Raw genomic sequence first — 19,955 nt, 5'->3', positions numbered from 1 at the left:
AGTTTCTGCAGGACGTCCGACCCTCCGGGCCGCTCCGCCTCCTGAAACAAGCGCACAAACCCGCCCCCCCTCCTCACAAACAGTCGGATGGTCCAGGAACAGATTTCGAAACCGCAAGTTACTTCGTTAATTATCTTCCTTATTAGCTCATTATAAAACATTTTAAAATGAATCAACTAAATCATAAACTTTAAGCTGACAGAGAAAGCAATGCAATAGTCTGCTATATTTGCTTGTACTTGGAATAAGCTGGGCCAAAATAATATAATATAAAAACGTATGATATATAACCAATGGAGCCTAAATGACGGAGCTCATAAGGTACAAGCATATAGTCTATGGGTACAAGTCCCTTTTTGGCTATGTGGAAAAAAAGGACATGGGTGGACCCAGTAGACATAGCTTTTGGAGAAATACTATACGAATAAGCCAAACTCACTCTGCTAGAATATTTCAGAAATATTGGGAGATTAAAATAACAAGTTACACACTTACATGGATATTAATATATTGTACAAACACATTTATGAATTATTTAATGCCCTGGAGAATTATACACGTATGTGCTCCGCTCAAACTCGATGTTGGTTTAATTATTAATTACACTCATTACACACATTTGCAGCTGCATGTCTTTAAAAACCGAGAGCGTCATCTAGTGGATAGAAAGCTGTCCTGAATGTTAGTTAGTGAGAACCTGTGGTTGTGGTACTGGTGCATGCATGTTACCCACACAGAGAGAGGGAAGTAAATGCATCACCATAGATATAAGTGAGCATATTGTGTGATGCACAGGGATGGTGGGAGTCCAGGATTACAACGTAAAAGCAAACAAGAGGCAGATATTATGCTGAGTGGGATGAAGAAATGTTGAAAAATGTTCTGCATATACTGGAGAATGGGTATTATTTTGGAAATAAAGTCCCTGTGCTGTGTGTGTATACTTTAAGAGTAAGTGCAAGACTAAGCAAACAACACAGAGAAGTGATAAATGATGGCTTAAAATATGGTAGTAGCAGGAGGAGGGTTTACAGTCAGCTGCACTGAGAGATGTATAGTGTATATAAATATCTTCATAGAACAATAACAATATGTGATATTAGTTTTCACAGCATCTTAAAAGGACCATACACCTATACTGTATAAAACCTGTTTTATTAAATAAACCATTAAAACAACTTGATTGATAATAATAACCGATGATTTGCTTCTGTCAGTATAATAAGAAAGAAATTACAGTTCATGCTAAACACTGAGATGCCAGAAAGTTATCAACACCTGTATGATGTCATAAAATCCCACAGTCCCTAATACATACTGTATGGTAACACGTTTTATTATTGTTGACAATGTGTCGGAAATATGTTCATTTAACTCCACAGGGATTTTGGAGTCTGTACTTTGTAGTGTTGTGTCTGATTGCATGATATTGTACGGTGTTTCTAATATTTTTTCTCTTCAATGTATAAATATAAATATTAGAAACATCTGTCAGGGTATTGAATTTGAATACTTTTGTAATCTTGTTCCTGCATGTTCTTGCATGGCTGCTTGTGTTCAGACAACAATACACTCAGTCAGAACATTTTGGCAACAACATTTTTTATTTTTTATTTATTTAAACCTTTATTTAACCAGGAGAGTCCCATTGAGATTAAGAATCTCTTTTTAAAGGGAGACCTGTCCAAGACAGGCAGCAACATAACAAACACATAGTTACAGACAGAAAACACAGAACAGGACAAGTTAAAAGAAACTAAAAGTTAAGAGACAGTGACATGACCGAGTTAATTTAAAAAAACATTGACATTTTTGGGAACCTGCCTGTATTTCATTCATTGTATATTTAAAAGCAGCAAGTGGTATCAGTTCTTTGAGTTTTAAATCATTCTGCAACATATTCCATGATGAGGGTGCAAAGTACACAAAAGCCATTTTTCCCATTTCCGTTCTGGCATTTGGGACAGTGAGCATAAAGAAGTCCTGAGAACACAAGGAGTATTGTCCGACATGTTTCTGAATGATGAAGACACACAGGTAGTTTGGGAGCAGACCAAGGATTGCCTTATAAATGAAGGTGTACCAATGACAGAGCCTACGGGTGGCCAAAGCAGGCCATCCTACCCGAGAGTATAACTCACAGTGGTGAGTCAGAGCTTTACAATTGGTAATGAACCGCAGTGAAGCATGGCAAGCTGTGTCCACCATACGAAGAGCAGAGACATGCATATAAAGAAGATCACCATAGTCCAACACAGGTAAAAAAGTAGCAGCAACTAATCACTTTGTTACATTAGTTGAAAAGCACAGCTTATTTAAAAAATAAAAACCCAGTTTTAACCTCAACTTTTTCACAATGGTTTTATTTTTTCTGGCCTTTCCTGTTAATTTATAATGGATGAAATTACCCACTACAAGTACCTTTAATTTCACAGACAGTATTTCATACAATGACAGTTTCTATACTTTGACGATCTCAGCCTGATATTTGTATACAAAGTCCAGTGAAAAGCACTCGATTACTTGCTTAAAAATAGCAGCGATACCACATACAGATAAATAAAAATAGCATGTTTGTTCAAAATACTACTTTACACACTGTTGGATAGTTGAATCTGCGGTGATGCATTGTACAGTATTTTATACAGTAAATTGATCAAATGATTCGAATGAAAATCCTCAAAGTAACTTCTAACTGTAGTTATTAAATACATATAGTGCAATAAAAAGTAAAGTATTTCCCCCTGAATATAAAGTAGCATAAAATTAAAATACACATGTAAAGTACATATATCTACAAATTGTACTGAAGTACAGTACTCTAGTAAAACTTAATTACTTTCAAGCTCAAAACCGCACAAAAATAATTAATTTGTAATGCTCATTCAGACATTGAGATTTTTAAGAAATGATAAACTTAATGTTTTACAGTAATAAACCTCGTCACTGCAGCATAAACTTTGTAGCTTTGTTGATATTTGTGTCCGCAGAGAGGCTGTGCAACACTGCAGCCTTTAATCTGAGCTCTTTGCCACTGTGCTGGGTTACAGCAGCACACAATGAGAGCTCTGTACTCTGCTGAGGTGCCACAGCTGGGACCTCTGAGCATGCTCAGTACACAGCTCAGTCTTATCCTGATTATAAGAAGGACTGCAGGCTTTCCAGCAACATGCACCAGAGATGTCATAGAGGCACGCATTCAGCTCATAAAATTTCATCTTTTACGTTGTTGATTTATGACAGGAAAATGTTGGAAAAGTTTATCTAAACTGGCTCTGCACCAGTGTGACAGACAAAAGCCACCACTGAAGACAATGTGGTGGAGAAATGATTGAATTTCCTTCTCTCAGTCTGCTAAGTTGTTTAAGATTGCAGATGAAACCCATTAGAAGGTCTAAATTTTTTTTTAATGAGTCAGTTAAATAAGGCTTCATCCCTGGTGGACTTGTGTGCAGCCAACAACTTTCCGAAACAATGAAAGTGGTCGTGGACCTCCATATGTTCAGGATCAATGGTCAGGAAATTCAACAGAGGGAGTACTACAAAATTACAATTTCCTCTATTTCTTCTTTTCAGCATAGACCTTTTCTTTTTAGGACATCTAGAGATTTTTCCATATTATGGTAAGGTATAATGCAATTTCATTATGCTGGTACTAAGAGCATCCTCACCGTTAACTGTATATGTGTACAACACCTCAGAACAAAGTGATGCAAACTGCATAAAAAATCATAGGCAAGGAGCTACTGTCCCCTGGACAAAAAGGACAAAAGAGTCTTAAAGACTCATCCCACTAACCATCGTTTTAACTTCCTCCTTTCTTTTAAAACACTGAAAAATATCAGAACTGAGTTCAGCAACAGCACTTACCCAGAGGCTGTTTATGTCCATAACTCCACAACAACCAATACTGTTATTATGCTTGTCCAAAAGACACTGCAATTGTATCATGAGATTATGAGACAATGGGCCCCTGGGTATTGTCATGTAGACGGCCCTCCACCAAGACATCCAGGCTGATAGAGATGTTTCTTTTTGTGCCTCGTTCAGTGACATTTTGCAAGTGAACCAGAACTCTCAGATGCAGATGTTCATTCAGAAAACTGCACCTGATCTCGTATTTAGTTCACACTGGAGATGAAGAGAGGTGGTGTGACTCCTGGCCAAAGATTCTAGCAACAACAACTCCACACTGACACTCCTCTGCACAGATGTTATACAAAATGCACAGCACAGTTAACAAAAGAAAAAAAAAGAAAAAAGGAAACCATCAAAGAAAGCCTGAGATGCAGGTTCTAAAAGCAGAGCTTTACTAATACTTTGCTTTGCTAATTTGACTGTATTTGAATGAAATGTTACTGTAGCCTCTGCTTGCTATGCAGCTGTAAAATAAAGGAAACACAACATACAAACAAAAGGGTAACACTTTATATTACCAGTCTGCAATATTCTTATCATTCTGTAGTAGTTTTCAGAAGTTCCCATGAAAAAAACAACTTGTACAAAGAAATTTGGTACAAATTATAGAGAAAATAGGAATGTCCTTTGAAGAAAAGCTATTTTTTAAACTGTGTGATTATTCAATCAAGAAATCAAAACAACAAAATGGAGAGAAGACAAAAAGCATGTTTAGTGCAGCATGCATCCTGAGATTAGCAGAGAGGCGGATGATCTTAATGTTCTGAGCAGGAGGAGCAGCAGGCTCTTTGGTCGAGCTTCAAATATGTGAGCCAAGGACTCTCTGTCAGCTGGCCCAGCAGCCATGACAGGAAGTCAGCCTTCAGACATGGTGGTCCCACTTCTACAGAAAACATGCCCACCCTCCACCACCAGCCCAATACACTCACACGTTCTGTTTCTTCCTGCAGAGAATATTGAAAAATGACATGCATGATTTATGTTGCATCACTGAGCTCACCACAAGCAGAATAGCAGTCGGCAGAGTGTCACCTCTGTCAGAAAAATGAGCTGGAATCAGACCTCTCAGGATGTAATGAGGGCTCTCATGCTCACATCTGCATACAAGGATATTTCTGTGCAGATGTAACGGGAGTCTGAGATTTACAGCACAACACTCCTCCAGGTTTAGAGCAGCATTTACACAACACTTTTGGGATTAATTAACTTCAGTCAAAGCACAAGTAGCAGATTGAGAACTGCAGTCGACTGAAAGCTTCTTCCACCAAAAACATACATAAGACAATACAGTTTGTTCTTTTCATAATGGCTGCATCAATGTCATATCTGCACTCTAGTTTAAGTTCATCAATTTGTTATTTATGTTTATGTTTTTTGCTTCTGTATAACCATGTGTCAAAATCAGATTGTAAAAAAATAAACAATCTTGAAATTAAAACTGTAAAAGAAACTTTACCAAACAAACTTAAGATGTGTTTTAAACTAAATTTAACTGTCCCTTTTGAAAACATATATTGGTGCATTTTTGCTGAGTAGCTTTCATACAGGACCTGTCCGTAGCTGTTCTTCAATCTGCATGAATCTAAATGTTATTAAAGTAGGACCACAGCACATGTACAGTACGCTGCTATCACACTTTATTAAAAATAGAAACATATATTCATAGTACTTGTCATACAGATGGTCCACTGATATTATTTTCAAAAATGCGTTACATACTAAAAAACATAAATTTGGCCTAGATCCACTGTAGAAATGTCTTAAAAAAACAAAAACAATGAGGAAGTCTAAATTAACCCCCTACATTTCTGAGCTCATCCCACTCTCTGCCTTTTCATAAAATAAAATGTTATGGAGAGGAAAAATGCAAAGATGGAGCAGACACGGAAAAAAATGTTTTGTCAGTGAGAGAAATAAATGGACATGACAACTTTAAAAAAAGATGGCACATTTATTGCAACATAAATGTTATTTACATTGTTTTTCTGTTGAAAAAGACAGAAAATTCAAATTCTCGTTGCCGCAGGTTTTGTTGATGTGCATCAACAATACATTTTCATTTGACACAAGAACAAATCTTTTATCAATCAACAACGAGAGACTGAAAAATAAGATGAAGGTCGCCATTTTAGGAATCTGGAGCTCATATGAAGCCTTTTGAAGGACTAGACTACGAGCAACAATTCAGCTATGTTCTTGAGATGCCATTTGTAGATTTATTGTAATAATGGACAGGCTATTGTAAATAACCCTACGTTTTACTATCTAATATAGTAAAATAAAGTAAGAAACTTTTTACTCAAAACTTTTGCTTTCAAAAATCTAGAAAGAGTAATATTTAGAAGAAATATTCTTACAGTATTATTGTATAAAAGACTAACTACAGTGAAAAATAAGCCAATTTTTTTTTCTTTTGATCTTCATTTTTCTTATATATTATACAGGGGAAAGCATCTTGGAATACAGCAAAGTCTAACTCGGCAAACAGAGGACCAAAGAAACATCGCAAAAACAGGAAATTAAGAATAAGAGCAGGAAGTGACATACTATTCCCTCAATCAAAGTCTGCCAACATGAATACAAGCTCATGAATACTGAAATGAAGAACAAGGTCACATTCAGTCAGAAAATACATGGAAATGGTTTGTTTTTTTCTTTTTCACAAAAACGTTTTTAAATCATAAATCTTTAGTGTAAACTCTTAATGTGGCATCCTTTATTCTAATTCAAGTCCCTTTTTTGTACAGAATATTAATTCTGAATGTGGCAAACCTTGTTTAAGGTGTAGATAATGATAGAAGACAATATACAAAGAAATAAATGGAATATAAAGCAAGTCTTAAGACCAAAGACAAACATAAAGCATGCACCCAGATAGGAAAACAAATAAAAGATATAAACAATATCTTGAAACATAAAAGACAATCCTATTAAGTGTTTTTGTTCATTATTGTGCTACGGTTCTATGATATTCAACAAAATGCATTTAAATATCTAGTCTGGCATATTGTATGTTTGTTGAAAAGTTCTCTCCACTGAAACTGGACATTATAATGCTGGAAGCCTTAAGACATAACTTGTAACAAGACAAATATGCATCAATAAAATGTTACTCAGAATAACTGCGTTTGAACTGTAAGGTCTTGAAATATTAACAGAAAGAAAAAGAAGTGACGTGTTCATCAGGCCAGGAGAAAGTGTGGTCGTCGTCGTTTTTTTTATTTTAAACTAATCAAGCAATCTCTGATTAGCTGGTGGCGGAAACATTACAAAAACAAGCCAATTCTGTGCTGACATCAGGAGCATGTCAATGAGGCTGTACAAAGACAAGAATCTGCTAAAATATGTCACTGCTTACGTTTAACACTATATGGCAACGGGACGGCCAAAGAAGTCCCCTTTCTTTTAGTTAAGACACTAACAATATGCAGGGAATGCCTTAAGTTTGCCATCCGCTTGTCACCTTTTAGACAATATTTTTTATGCTTACGTAGTCGGGCCAATTATTCTGCTGGTTAGCAGCACAGAAACAGATCTAAACTACACAGAAACAATCATAGGTAGTTTTGGTAACACATGTGGCCAGTGGCAGAATTAATAAAATATAAATATAAATAATATCCTCTTTTTTTTAAATGGGGTGCGTACGTCTTCATTTCTAACAGCTAATGATAATTTTTAGTTGGGTATAAATATCCCTCTCAACTGGCCAATAAATTAATCTTCTCAGTGCCTAAATATTTTCCCTTCATCTCGGACTCGCCAAATATTTACCAGGGTGGAGTGCTCAGTATTAATGGTGACCCTGGCAAACTATAGATTAACTGAAAAGCACCATACTTCTCTTCAAATTTGCTCAACTTTCCCTTTAGACGTACACTTTATAGCTCAATAACATAATAAATAGAAAAAAAAGAAACAGACAAACAAAAACAGTTGCTGTTACAATGCATTTGTCAATTCAGTTTAGGCACAAGGCAATTTCCACTAACGGTTGGAGGAGATTGCGAAGTCTCGGATTGTTCAGAAGCAACAACACTTCTTGCAGACAGTGATATGTGCTGAGTATTCTTATCTTGAGGTGGGGAGAAATTTGCAGATGAAAACTGGTCACAGGGAGCTGGACGCTCTTCTTCAATCTTTTTGGATTCGATTGTGTCAGTCTCGTAGATTTGCTTCAAGTGGTCTGTCTCCTTCGATTGGTGTCTCAACTGTGAGTCCTGTCTGTCACTGGGAAGCAAGGTCACCGACTCAAAACGGGACAGAAGTGATGTGGATCACTTTGATCTGGAGAGACGAAGGGGGAAATACGCTGATCAGAGGTGAGGTGCACATCAATAATCAGACAAGGCACAAAACAACTTCTATATATCTTAGGTTCAAAATTATGACAAAGGGTTGATTCTAAAGTGCAATTGGTGCGGTTTAACATATTCATAGAAGAGGTGAGTAGATCTGAAACAATTAGTCAATTAATCAATTTTATCGATGACCACGAATTTACCTGCAACTAATTAATTAATCACAAGTTGTTTATCATGCAGCAGTGCCAAATATTACAAAGTTCTAGCCTCTCCAAAACATGCTGCTTTTATTGGTTTATTTTATTGTAAACAGGATATCTTCAGGTTTTGGACTGTTGAAGATGACACTGTAGAATTCATGAAATTGTGATGGACAATTTTTTTCCCATTTTATGACGGAATCAAAACATTTTTATAAAATCCTAATGTAAATTTAAAAAAAGAGGCAAAATAATAAAACAAATTACAAGAAATTCCATCCATCAACAGAAAGTACAAGGTACAAATTACTGACTTTGCTGACGATTGATAATCAATTGTTTGAGACAACACTCCTCAAATGAATCAATATTGAGAACAATGGTTGGTTGCAGCTCTTGAGATGAGGGTACCTGTCTGCTGCTCAGAGGTGGCCCATGGGGTTAGATGTGTCAGTCAGGCCTGGATGGACCCCTGTGTTGGCTTGTTGGGCGTCACCGGAGCCCCCGGACACTTTCTCCTGCTCCCTTCTTTTAAGGCAGGCTGCTTTGGGGTTCAAATTCCGCTCTGTGGGTTCAGAGAGAAAGAAATCAAACTTTTCTGCCACTTTTCTTAAAATAGTGAGAGCTTTGATCTGTTTCTTTTTTTTTTTTTGATACCACATCATAAGTTTAAACAGTTACATGAACATCCAGCATTTCAGGGAATGAATGAAGCATTAAGAGGCTTTATTGTGACACCATTTTACCAATATTAATATCTACAAATATAATGCTACAGCAAACCAGAATGTCATCAGCCAGCGTAGTTTCACTCTTGAACAGCTTCCCAGCACTTTCTCTACTGGTGTTGTGATATCTTGGCTGATTATCCATATTTGGCAGCTATGTCAGTGAAATAGCTCCCTATAAATCAGAGTGCAGCTCTGTTTACTGCAGTTCTCCTTTTTATACCTCCATATTTACAGTATCCTCTATGGATGTGACACTAAAATGAAATTACTGCCTGGAGGAATATTATGTGAAGCATTTTAAAGAATCAATATTGAGTAGATGTGATGTAGCATGAACATTTCAGTTATTTGCAATATTGCTATGGAAAAGCTTTCATTAGCTGGACACTGACCTCTGACTTGGTGCTCCAGGTTAAGTATGACAGCCACAGCCTGATGAAGGATGAGCAGTTTAGTCTGGGGCTTCTCGCTTTTCAGGTGCAGCTGGCACATGCGACCCAGCTCCTTGAAGGCCTCATTGATGTCTCGCACCCTTAGGCGCTCACGGGCGTTGTTAGCCATCCTCCTCTCGCGCTCACGCTCGGCCTTCTGCTCCGGATTCAGGTCCTCGTCCTCAGTGATACTTTGGGAGAAAGAACTGTTTTACAGTTAAAATCACACAACAACAAAAAACAAACATATGTACACTACAAACTAAGAAGAATAGAAGTCTGAAGATAAAAATATCTAAATCTCAATAGTATGTAATCCGAACAGATTAATGTCACTGATTGTAGACAATGTCTAGGCTACTGCTCAGGCCTTATCCTCTCTTTAGAAAACATCAAAGTAAATTGGTAGAAAAAAACCCCCAAATCATTAAGATTTGGGCTGGTTTAAGCCATTTTTAAGTCCAATATAAACCAAACATCAGTTATTTCACTTTTAGAAGTATTTTGTTTGTTTGTATCTCAACATGTTCTTACCTGGTACGTGTGCCTGCTCTGGGTGTCCTCATATCTCTTCTGTCGCTCTCATCATCTGATTTGTCATCGATAGAGAGGTTATCATTCATGTCATCCTTGTCCTGTTTCTCCATCTTCAGCTCCAGAGCAGCAGGCAAATGGCCAGCCAGGGCTGAAGCAAGACCTGCAGTAGACAATGCAAACGCAAAGGTAAGACATCACACACATAAACTGTCAGTCATATAATGAGTTGACAAGACTGAGGGGCGGTTTGGACCTCTGAAGGTTTCCAATTGGTGTTCCAAAAGTTCTGTGCTGGATGTTGAGCCGGCGCTGGGAAGACCTCCATGGCTGTTGTTCAGACTGGCAGCATCATCAGCGTGGGCTGATGTGTTGCAACCCTGTTGCAACACAGACAGGAAGGACATTGTCAAGAAAGGAAGCAGACATTCTCTGGAGACGAAGCATAAAACCATACTTTTGAGCAAGAGAAGAGTGATTAATAAGAGCCAAAAATGGAGCAATAAACTTCAGGTGCCATGGCAGATAGTTATCAGTGAGATTCTGTAGTAAAATAGACCCACACAGGTGAAGGATTTTAAGAAAGGTGTTTTCACATGTTCAGTACATGCCAACTAATAGTATTTTTAACATTTAGTTAGGTGCTATTTGACAGCCTGTATATATTGGAATCATTTTTTGCAAATAAAATGTTCAGTGTCTAATATTACATGCAAGCATGTTATTCCCAACACTGCTGCTTTGGTGACTTCAACACTTTGCTTCACATGTTGTAGAAAACATAAGCATGAGTGCTGTTGCATTCTCAGGCTTAGCTCTCTGGAACCACAACTACAACCACGTCTGTTTCTCATGTTTAAAATAAGACAAATCCTTCTGTGTTGTGCTTCAAAAGATGTCGAACTGAACCCTCTCAGCAGTCGGAATATTTCATACTTATTTAGTCCACATTCATAACATAAAAATGGTCAACTCCCATCGAGTTGTACCACAAAGTCCCTCCTTCCGGAGGTTCAGCACATGTTCTTGAGCTATTTGATTTCCCCTCTGAGAACCAGAGAAAGGCGGGGAAATTGTCACTGAGGGTGGAGGGTGTCCCCTCCTTTTCTTAAAGGAATGTGATCCCCAGCCACTGTTGGCCTCTGTTAACCCCGCCACCCTGAGACCCTCCCCTTTCTCAGCACTACGCTAATCTTTGCTGTGCTCTCAACAGGTGTCCAAACAACTCTTTGTCTGCAGGGGGAGGAGGGAAGCCGGGCTCTGGCAAGAAAAGAACGCTGCCATTTTCATGGCCGGGCCTGATTAGCATACAGCTGAGGACCTCTATTTGGGTGGAGGCTGCGGGTTCAGACACACGTTTCGTGCGATTCAGATTTCCTGGGTTGTTAAAAAGAAGTGATGAAAAGGGGTGGAAGGGGGTAGAGGGTAGGGTGTCAGCCGGAGTAAAAAGCCTGTGGCTGTGCCGTGCTGAGGCTGGTGAGCACTGTCTGAGTGGACCTCTTCCCACACAAGAAGTGCTGTGTTAGTGCAGACACAGTATGTTCTATCTCACAGTCGCAGTCGGTCAACATCATTGCCAACCGAGCTCTCTGTAACAAATACATCAAACTGAGCTCTTCTGACAACCACAGGGGAATTCTTGTTAGGGGACAAAATAAGTCACTCTGAAAGATCCAACAACTTCAGCACCAGAGTGAAAACACAGAGCCTTACAACAAACAAGAAACATTCAACTGTATTCAAAATAAACTGTATTCAAAATAAATTAAAGTTGACAAATGAGATTTGAGACCACAGACCAGAGAGGGCCATAAAAAATCCTGATTAAAAGTTGGACCAAAATACAGTGCAGCTTTGATGATCACGCCAACAAAACACAAAGAAATCTTTATGTCTCAATGAAAACACGAGTCATTCTTCCTTTTTGTTGCACTAAATTTCAAATGGACATCTGAAGAAAATATTTATATTCATCAGCTGGATGCCTGGACTGGGTTAAAAAGGAAAATATAACAGAAATCGATTGACAAATTAATAACCTGCATCATTTAATTCACTTTACAAGCAAACATGCTAAATATTCTCTAGTTACAGTTTCCTAGTCAAAGGATTTGCTGCTTATCTTTGTCTAATATGATAGAGAATTGAATACGTTGGTGTCCGAAGAGCAAAACAAGAGGAAAAATCATTTTCATCAGAGGACTTAAAATGAGTGATATAAAAATGTTTATGATTCATTTTCTATGACCTTTTTCTTTCATCGTTCCAGTATCTTTCCAGATACATAATCTGAACTCTTTAGAACAGATTCAGCATTGATAGTGTTTGTGTGTGAAAATGATTATTTCCAATCACCTCTGGATTACAGTTGGACGAGCCGCCACATTTTAATTTCCACAGCAGATGTTTTCAAATCTCTTGGCTCTTTAGAATGAAATACTTTAGATGAAGTCATGATTTATAATAAGACCTGCATTCTCTTGTTTCTCAAGAGATTTAGAGCAAAATATAAACACTTCCTACACCAAACTTTACTCGATTATGTTTTTCTCATTTCTATTTCACCCTTGCAAATACAGCTCCTCTCCAGAGCAGGGTGAGCCTCAGGCCAGCCATGAGACTTATGGAAAATATGTCAGGGTATATTCAACTGTTCAAATGAGGAAAATGTCTAGTTTTTACACAACGGACCTGTTTTGAACAGGTGGCTTTGAGAAGTTTGAAATAACATGAAGGACTACACCAATCTTTTCTCCCTCACGTTCTGCAATATTTATATAAAAATAAAGATATAAACACTTGTGGGAAGTTCTCATACCATCGCTGCTGTCCGACTTGGAACCAAAGCAGAGGCGGGGAAGTTTGCTCCGAGGGCTGCTATTGGCCCATTTTGTGCCTGTCCCAGCAGACTGTGTATGTCGCTGGGCAGACTGGTGGTGGAGCCCACTGCATGGTTCCTCAGAACAAGGATTGCATCATCCAGTCTGTCCAGACGATCCTCCATTCGAGACTGGGAAGACCAGAGGGATTGAAGAGTGAAGGGTTAGGGAGAGGGAGAAGAGAGGAAAAGAAGGACAGAGAAGCTTAGTATAAGCACATTAGGACAAAAATTGAAAACACTGATTGTATGGTGTGGACTTAAAAAGAAAAAAACAACATTTGAAACACAAGATAAAGAAGGCAATTCAAATGCAAGATCAATTGAGCTGTTTCAGCTTGAGTTGTAAAAGTCAAACAAATGCCTTCATTTCTGTTAAACTGAATAATTGACAGATGCACATCAGGGGTGCTTCAACAATTAATTTAGTATTTAACATTTAAGAAAAACTTAAGCTGATTACTGCAAGCTGGAACCGCTAAAACATACCATGACAATACGGCAACAAAGGCAATAAAAATGAAGCTGCATTACACAGTGAGGTAAGTGGACTGCAAGTCAAAAACAAAATGAGGAATGCAAAGACGCATGGGACACGTAATGAGTAAAGACTCTATCGGAGGAGTACCTCGCAGACATCCTTTAAGAAAGACATGGCATCCTGGAGATGCTCATGTAACTGCTGATGAACTCTGTTTTTCTGGCAAAGTCAAATAAGAATAAGACAGGATTATGAAAAAAGATCAGTTTCTATAAATACTAGGAACACACTGTGGATAGAGATTGTTTTTGTAAAGACACACAGACAAGAAGGGCAGGATTTGGAAGGAAGCACACAGATGCTGACCAGTCACTTTGTAAGGATGTTTGCACATTTAATAACCACGTCTACAGTATTGGTCGATTCCCCTTTTTGGAGGGTTTGTAGGAAGTGTTACACCAAGTTCACGTCCTCCACATTATATTGATACAAATCACAAAAATGTATGTACAGTGGCTCCCAAGTGTAATGTTTCATTATCATTGTTGGCAAAGGCTGCCTTTACCATTGTCCAGTATCACCTTTAGGTGATAGAATTATCATGCATAATATTATTATGCATCGTTATATTCATTATATAAATCTGTGCCTTTCACTATACTGAAGCAACGAGCCACTTTAAACCAATGTTTTGTGGATTATCAAAGCCGGATACGTTACAGAAATGATTGCAAATAAGTCTCAAACTAATGAAAACATATTTACTCACAAGATTACAAATTTCGATTGTAATCTAATCCTCAAACCACATGTTTAGACAGTGGAATAATGTATTCATTAAAAACTGTAATGGAATCTTTTTAAATTATATTTAGCCACTTACGAGCCTAAATATCTCGGGAGTCATTGGGCATAAAGATTAGGCATTCTCAAAGCTCAATGTTTTCCATTTTTACAGCTTAGACTAGAAAGTGATTTTCACAGAGATTTTAGGGTCACGTATCCAAAAGTTGTTGTTTTTCAACAAGCAAGAAGTTGATGCTTACCGCAGTTTATATCTAATAAATAACAAGCAGTAAACTGGTCAGTATACTGGTAGTTTCATGTAACCAAAAGAAAAATGGTAACTGAAAAATACTATTTTTATCTACAGTTTTTGTTTTTAAATAGTCATTCTATCGTCCAGACCAAACATTTTGAATTACATGGTGATGTTCAATGCCCTTTGACTGGGACCATGTGAACCATAACTGTCGTGTTGTGTTCTGCATTTTGGGCAGTTTCAAATAATGAGCGTGGATTATGCAGCAGCATGTCTCTGAAAACTCTTTTAATTGATTGTACAAAACAAAAAAGCCTGTATGGGTTTCAATATGTTTACTGTAGTAAACACATGGCTTAATAAGTTAAATGATAAATGAGAAAATACTTTTGAAAATAACCTTGAATCTTGCTTTGACTCAGACCATGGTGGTGGTTTTAAGCAAACACTGTTTTGTATTATTTGTCTGTAATGCTAAATTTATAGCATATTGTATGTTTAGCAATAATAAAGCTCCTAGCATAAAATGTAAATGCCTGACATTTGCATCAGGTAGTAGGCTGGATGAAAGGTGATCTGCAGTTCTGGTCACATGGCAGCAAAGGAATCCCGGAGAAATTGTTCAGCAAACAGCTGTCACCCCAACACCAGCAACCTGAACCAAACCCATCCCCCAACTGTCATCCCCGTCCTGGCCCACGGAGTGGAGGACAGATGGCAAGCCCCAAGGGACAGGTATTGTTCAGTTTGGTTATCCCTCTACCCCCACCTTCCTCAGCAAAACATTTGTCAGGCAGGAATCTCCCTGTAATGCTAGCTCAGTCTTTCCCGTGTAACTTATCCAAAGTGAGCATCCATCATATCAGAGGGAGGCAGACAGGGAGCTTACCAGTGAGTGAAGAGAGTTCTCGTAATTTGGAGCGGAGGGTGTTTGTCCACCAGCACGGGGCCACTGGTTGGTACCTGATGAAGAGAGGAAGAGATCTTAAGGAAGCTTTAGCAATCCTCTGATGCAGTTTCATATTAACATGGCTGATGGCTGTATCCTGCTCCACTGGGTACACCAACACAAAAGCTAACTGACACACACAATAACACGCAGTCATAACACACTGACATCCTGATTTTCTGGGTTCTTGTTGTTGTATGTGGGATATTTTGATCTTTTACAACTCAGTTGCATCACTTTGTGATGGCTAGACTGCATCCTGACACACGAGCCAGCGGAGGGTTTGTTTAATACCCACTTCCACCCTGAAATGTACGCTGCATCTGCACATTTATAAGCAAAGCTACAAGAGAACAAATTGAGAGATCTGATTTTAGACACTAGTTTTCCTTAACACTTCCTCTTTCCAGGAAACTTTGAGTCTCAAAACACATCAGAGTGATTTAAAAAAAATGCGGTGTGGTTGAGTAGTCTTTCAATTCACGGCCTTCATCAGGGGTTTTAGACGAAGGAAATATGCCAAACATCTGGGTTCAATAAAGCTCTTAATTTTCCACTACATTTTCCAGTGTTGCCGAGTTATCTTTCTTCTTAGTTTTTTGTCAGTCAAAGATTGATTTGACTAGTGATGCAGTGGCAGTACAGTCAGTTGGTCTCTGGAAACATTTGGATTCTATTATTTCATTTACAACAATACATCCCATTTAGCCAAATATTCTGCTGAATTCTTCCTCTTTTCATTCAAAATGAAAAATCTTGCATTTTAATCAGGTAATTTAAATATAGAGAAACATAAGACACTCTGCTCTTGAAATTATAATTTACCCTTGCCGGGAGAAACTTCTCAGTGGATTTTGTACATTTATTTGAGCCAAAAAAGTAAATCTACAGGCAAGAATAGGAAAGCAAATCAAGCTGATTTGATCTGGTGTAAATTAGTGCAAAGGACAAGGAACCCACATCTGCTCATCACATTTCCCGTTCAATGTTTCTTTCATTCTCTTTTTCGAAAGCTCAATCATCTATGTAACCTGCCTGCCATGTGTAATAGGAGGCAATGCATCATATAATCAAATAACCTCAGTGGACAATAATGCACCTTTCCAGGTTAGTCACAGGATAGGATGTGTGTGGATCTTTCCAACACAGTGCTCCTTCTTGTGTCTATAATGGTGGAGGGATTTCAAAATCAACTACACTAAATGGACTCAACTGTAGCACACTCTGCAGATGGAGATTTTCTTTTGGTTATCTATCCTATAGGGTAAATCAAAAAAACGAATTATTCTCATAATAGCAAGGCTACAAAGGGTAGAATGGTATTTGAGTCCCATGTGTGCGCAGACTGATTCAATGTTTGTTTGTTTTTACAAATTAAGGCTTATGTGATCCGACAAAACACATAATAACTTAACACCATGGTTTTCAAAAGCAGCACAATAACGCTGACATGAAAATAAAGTAAATGTATGTTTTTGACAAACTCGAGAAATGGTTTCAAATATGTCTTTCTCTTAATTCTTTCCAATGAAATGTCTCACTAAACTTCTGTACAGGAGTTTTCATGTTTCTTTACACTCACAGCCTAAATCAGACTTTAATTAACAGACTATTAAAAGTGATTCTGACAGAGGAAATTAAAAATCAGCTTTCTCCCAGGTGAGTGAGACAGAAACTTCACATGAGCCTCTGCTGGCTGGCGGCTATGAAAAATTAGCTCTGTTCTCCGGTTCCCACGAGCGCAGGAGAGGGCTAATTGAACAAACCAGTCTTGAGTAATGTGCTGTTTATTGGTGTAATCCTAATGATGAATGGATTTTCAACAGAGAGCCAAAATGTTGTGCCAATTTTAAAGTATCGTTCTTTTTCTAACCCCAGAAGCATAATAAGAGTGAATAATTAGCGACACAATATCCATTTCCTACAATCCCAGAAGTATTCATGTTGCAGTATGTGTTTTCCTATTTCTTACATGTATATTAATTCCATTATTTAAAATAAACACTGAACTTGTCTACTTATGTTAAATAAAAACACTGATTATAACATCTAGTAACATTGTATACTACAACATGAACTGGACTATAAATTATATTGTTATGCTGCCAGGTGTGGTGGCATGCTGTACTGTAAATAGGTCAAAAGGGGGGATCTCCCTTGGTGAGGCCGTCATAGTCCTCATCGTCAGCTGAGTCACAGCTACCCTCCTTCATTCATTGGCAGATAAACGAAGCCTTTTGCAGCCTGGTCTGGCTGTATGTGTGTGTGTGTGTGTGTGTGTGTGTGTGTGTGTGTGTGTGTGTGTGTGTGTGTGTATGGTGGGGACAACAGCTGTCCGTGGGGCAGGGCAACAGCTGAGGATGAGGGGGGGCATACGTTGAGACAGCTGTCACCACTCCATTACAGCACATGACACAACTGCCCGTTAAAACAACACGCTGGGCTTTCCCTTGCTGTCTCCACTCGTTCACTTTCTATTACTCTCTCACCTCTGTCAACACGTCTGACAATCCATATTCTTCTTATACATGTCTCTTTTTAAAAACCCAGTCTCTCACAAACAGGAACCTCCTCTAGGTGTTCTCTCAACTGTATGGGTTTGTCCTCTTGCATTTGTTGAACAATAAAAAATACAATTCAGAGGGAGGCTTGTCTGTCCATCCTCGAAAAAATGTAAGCAGACATAAAACACAAACTGCCAAAAATAATTATGTAATAATAAATCTACTACCAAAAATATAGAAGAAAAAAAATAAATCTCAAAAGCTTACAAGATTTTACAATCCTTAAGCACCGTAAAAACCATAGCCCCGGTCTTTTCAATTTACATTGTCATTCCAAGACTTGTCATTAAATTTCCATCCCTTACAAACAAAGTCCTGTCTGAGTCAACACTTAAATGTTATTCCAAAAACACTTCAGCTAGATCTTAATTCATGAACATGAACAAGGACCTTCTAAAAATCTGAGAGCCAAATCTGGTCTATGATGTCACTATGCGGAGTAGCTCATGATTATAAAGATTTGTGTTGTGGACAATGAACCAGCCAATCAGGCACCATTTTAAGGTGCAGGTGTAACTTTTACCTTCAACATGGATTTCATGCATTTAGTGCAACTCACATCACTTTGTGAGCTCAGGGACTGCAGATAGAAAGCAGCAAGTAGCTTAAACAAAGTACAGTTGGTATTAAGTATGCACCCATCCGATTTTTTATGATGCCGGAGATCGGATGATACCGAGTACCGATTTGATTTCCGAGCTTAATTAATCAGCTGTATGCCTCACTGTGTGGAAGAGGCTGGGATCATTCTCGTATGTGTGCGTATGTGATTTAAACACTGCTTTTCTAACTTTGTAAAATAAAATATAACAAATAAGTACATAGATATAAATGTACTGAATTGTTATTTATCAAAATAATGTCAATTAATAACATTGGGCCCATTTTCACAATACTCCATTCAGCTTGCTGTGCATACATATTTTAATGAAATTTATTTTTGTACAATTTAAAATACTTGCCGGACTAAAGTGAGCTTTCTTTTACAATGGATTCATGTTTTTTTTTGTTTTAAAAGGCCATTAACTGCACTGGCATAGATAAAACATTGAGAATGAATAGAGAATGATTAGAGCTCCTTCACAGCTAAAAGGGGGTATTAAATTAAGTTTTAGGGAAAACGCCACACTTCACTCTGCTTAGACTTAATTAATCCAACTAATGCACCACATAGTAAAAGTAATTAAATTAATAGAAAGCCATCTTCATGAAAGCCTCTGAATTAGTTTGGCTATTCCAGGTCGAGGCCTACAGTAATTCTGTCTGTCACTGAAACTTATAAAGTAGTTTTAGAGAAGTATATGTTCTCTTCTACTGTTAATATCCGGTGTTGGTGCATAGGAGGTGTGTATGCGATTAAAATCCAACATTGGGGCTCTACCTGGCCTTCCAGACGGGGGGCCGGCAGCAGTCCCCACAGTGCCTGCTGAGGCAGCACCTGCTGTGGCTGTCAGAGGTGAAGGAGAACCCACAGGTGTCGACGGGTTGGATGGAAAACTACTGCTAGTGTGGTCAGGAGAGTAAATCTGTAGGAGCAGAGAGCAAGGAAGAAAAGTAGCATTCATCATTAATGCTTTTCTTATATGTAACAGTCTTTTTAATTTAAGTCAACATTTAGTGTCAATTTATAAAAAAACATTAGTATTGTGCATGTAACACATATGAATACTACAGTGACACCTTACTTAAAATATAATGTTTAATCCCCCTCATCACTACAGGAAAAAAGATAAATGTATCTGAAATCATATCTTAATGATTCAATAAATAAACAAATGTAACAGATTGTTACCCTGTTCAGCCAACAACAGTACACCTTAAAGGGCTGCAGCAGATATTGTATTGTGAACCATATATCAAAATCTAGTATGATTCAAATGATACATTTCTGGATGTTTGTAAACTCTATAAAGAGGTTAACTG

General features: G+C 38.0%; 1 protein-coding gene across 8 annotated transcripts in view; it reads right to left on the bottom strand.

The window, feature by feature from the left end:
• Nucleotides 1–5,849: 5,849 nt before the first annotated feature.
• tcf12 (transcription factor 12) overlaps nt 5,850–19,955 on the bottom strand; it is a 75,121-nt gene continuing 61,015 nt past the window's right edge. For 4 of the 8 annotated variants that reach the window (XM_068730304.1, XM_068730307.1, XM_068730305.1 and 1 more), the window contains exons 13-21: nt 19,414–19,558; nt 15,409–15,482; nt 13,625–13,696; nt 12,937–13,128; nt 10,375–10,498; nt 10,119–10,281; nt 9,546–9,790; nt 8,834–8,987; nt 5,850–8,205 (exon numbers count right to left, since the gene is read on the bottom strand). In XM_068730304.1, the coding sequence (XP_068586405.1) occupies nt 8,845–8,987; nt 9,546–9,790; nt 10,119–10,281; nt 10,375–10,498; nt 12,937–13,128; nt 13,625–13,696; nt 15,409–15,482; nt 19,414–19,558 (1,158 nt within the window). In that variant the 3' untranslated portion in view covers nt 5,850–8,205; nt 8,834–8,844. The remainder of the gene's footprint in view (nt 8,206–8,833; nt 8,988–9,545; nt 9,791–10,118; nt 10,282–10,374; nt 10,499–12,936; nt 13,129–13,624; nt 13,697–15,408; nt 15,483–19,413; nt 19,559–19,955) is intronic. The other 4 variants (XM_068730309.1, XM_068730311.1, XM_068730310.1 and 1 more) reach the window with 3 other exon arrangements.

Source organism: Cebidichthys violaceus, unplaced genomic scaffold, assembly GCF_023349555.1.
Source record: "Cebidichthys violaceus isolate CVI_PGR_0920_01 unplaced genomic scaffold, fCebVio1.0.p SCAF_5, whole genome shotgun sequence".
Classification (NCBI taxonomy): domain Eukaryota; kingdom Metazoa; phylum Chordata; class Actinopteri; order Perciformes; family Stichaeidae; genus Cebidichthys; species Cebidichthys violaceus.
This window is presented reverse-complemented; position numbering and strand designations above follow the sequence as displayed.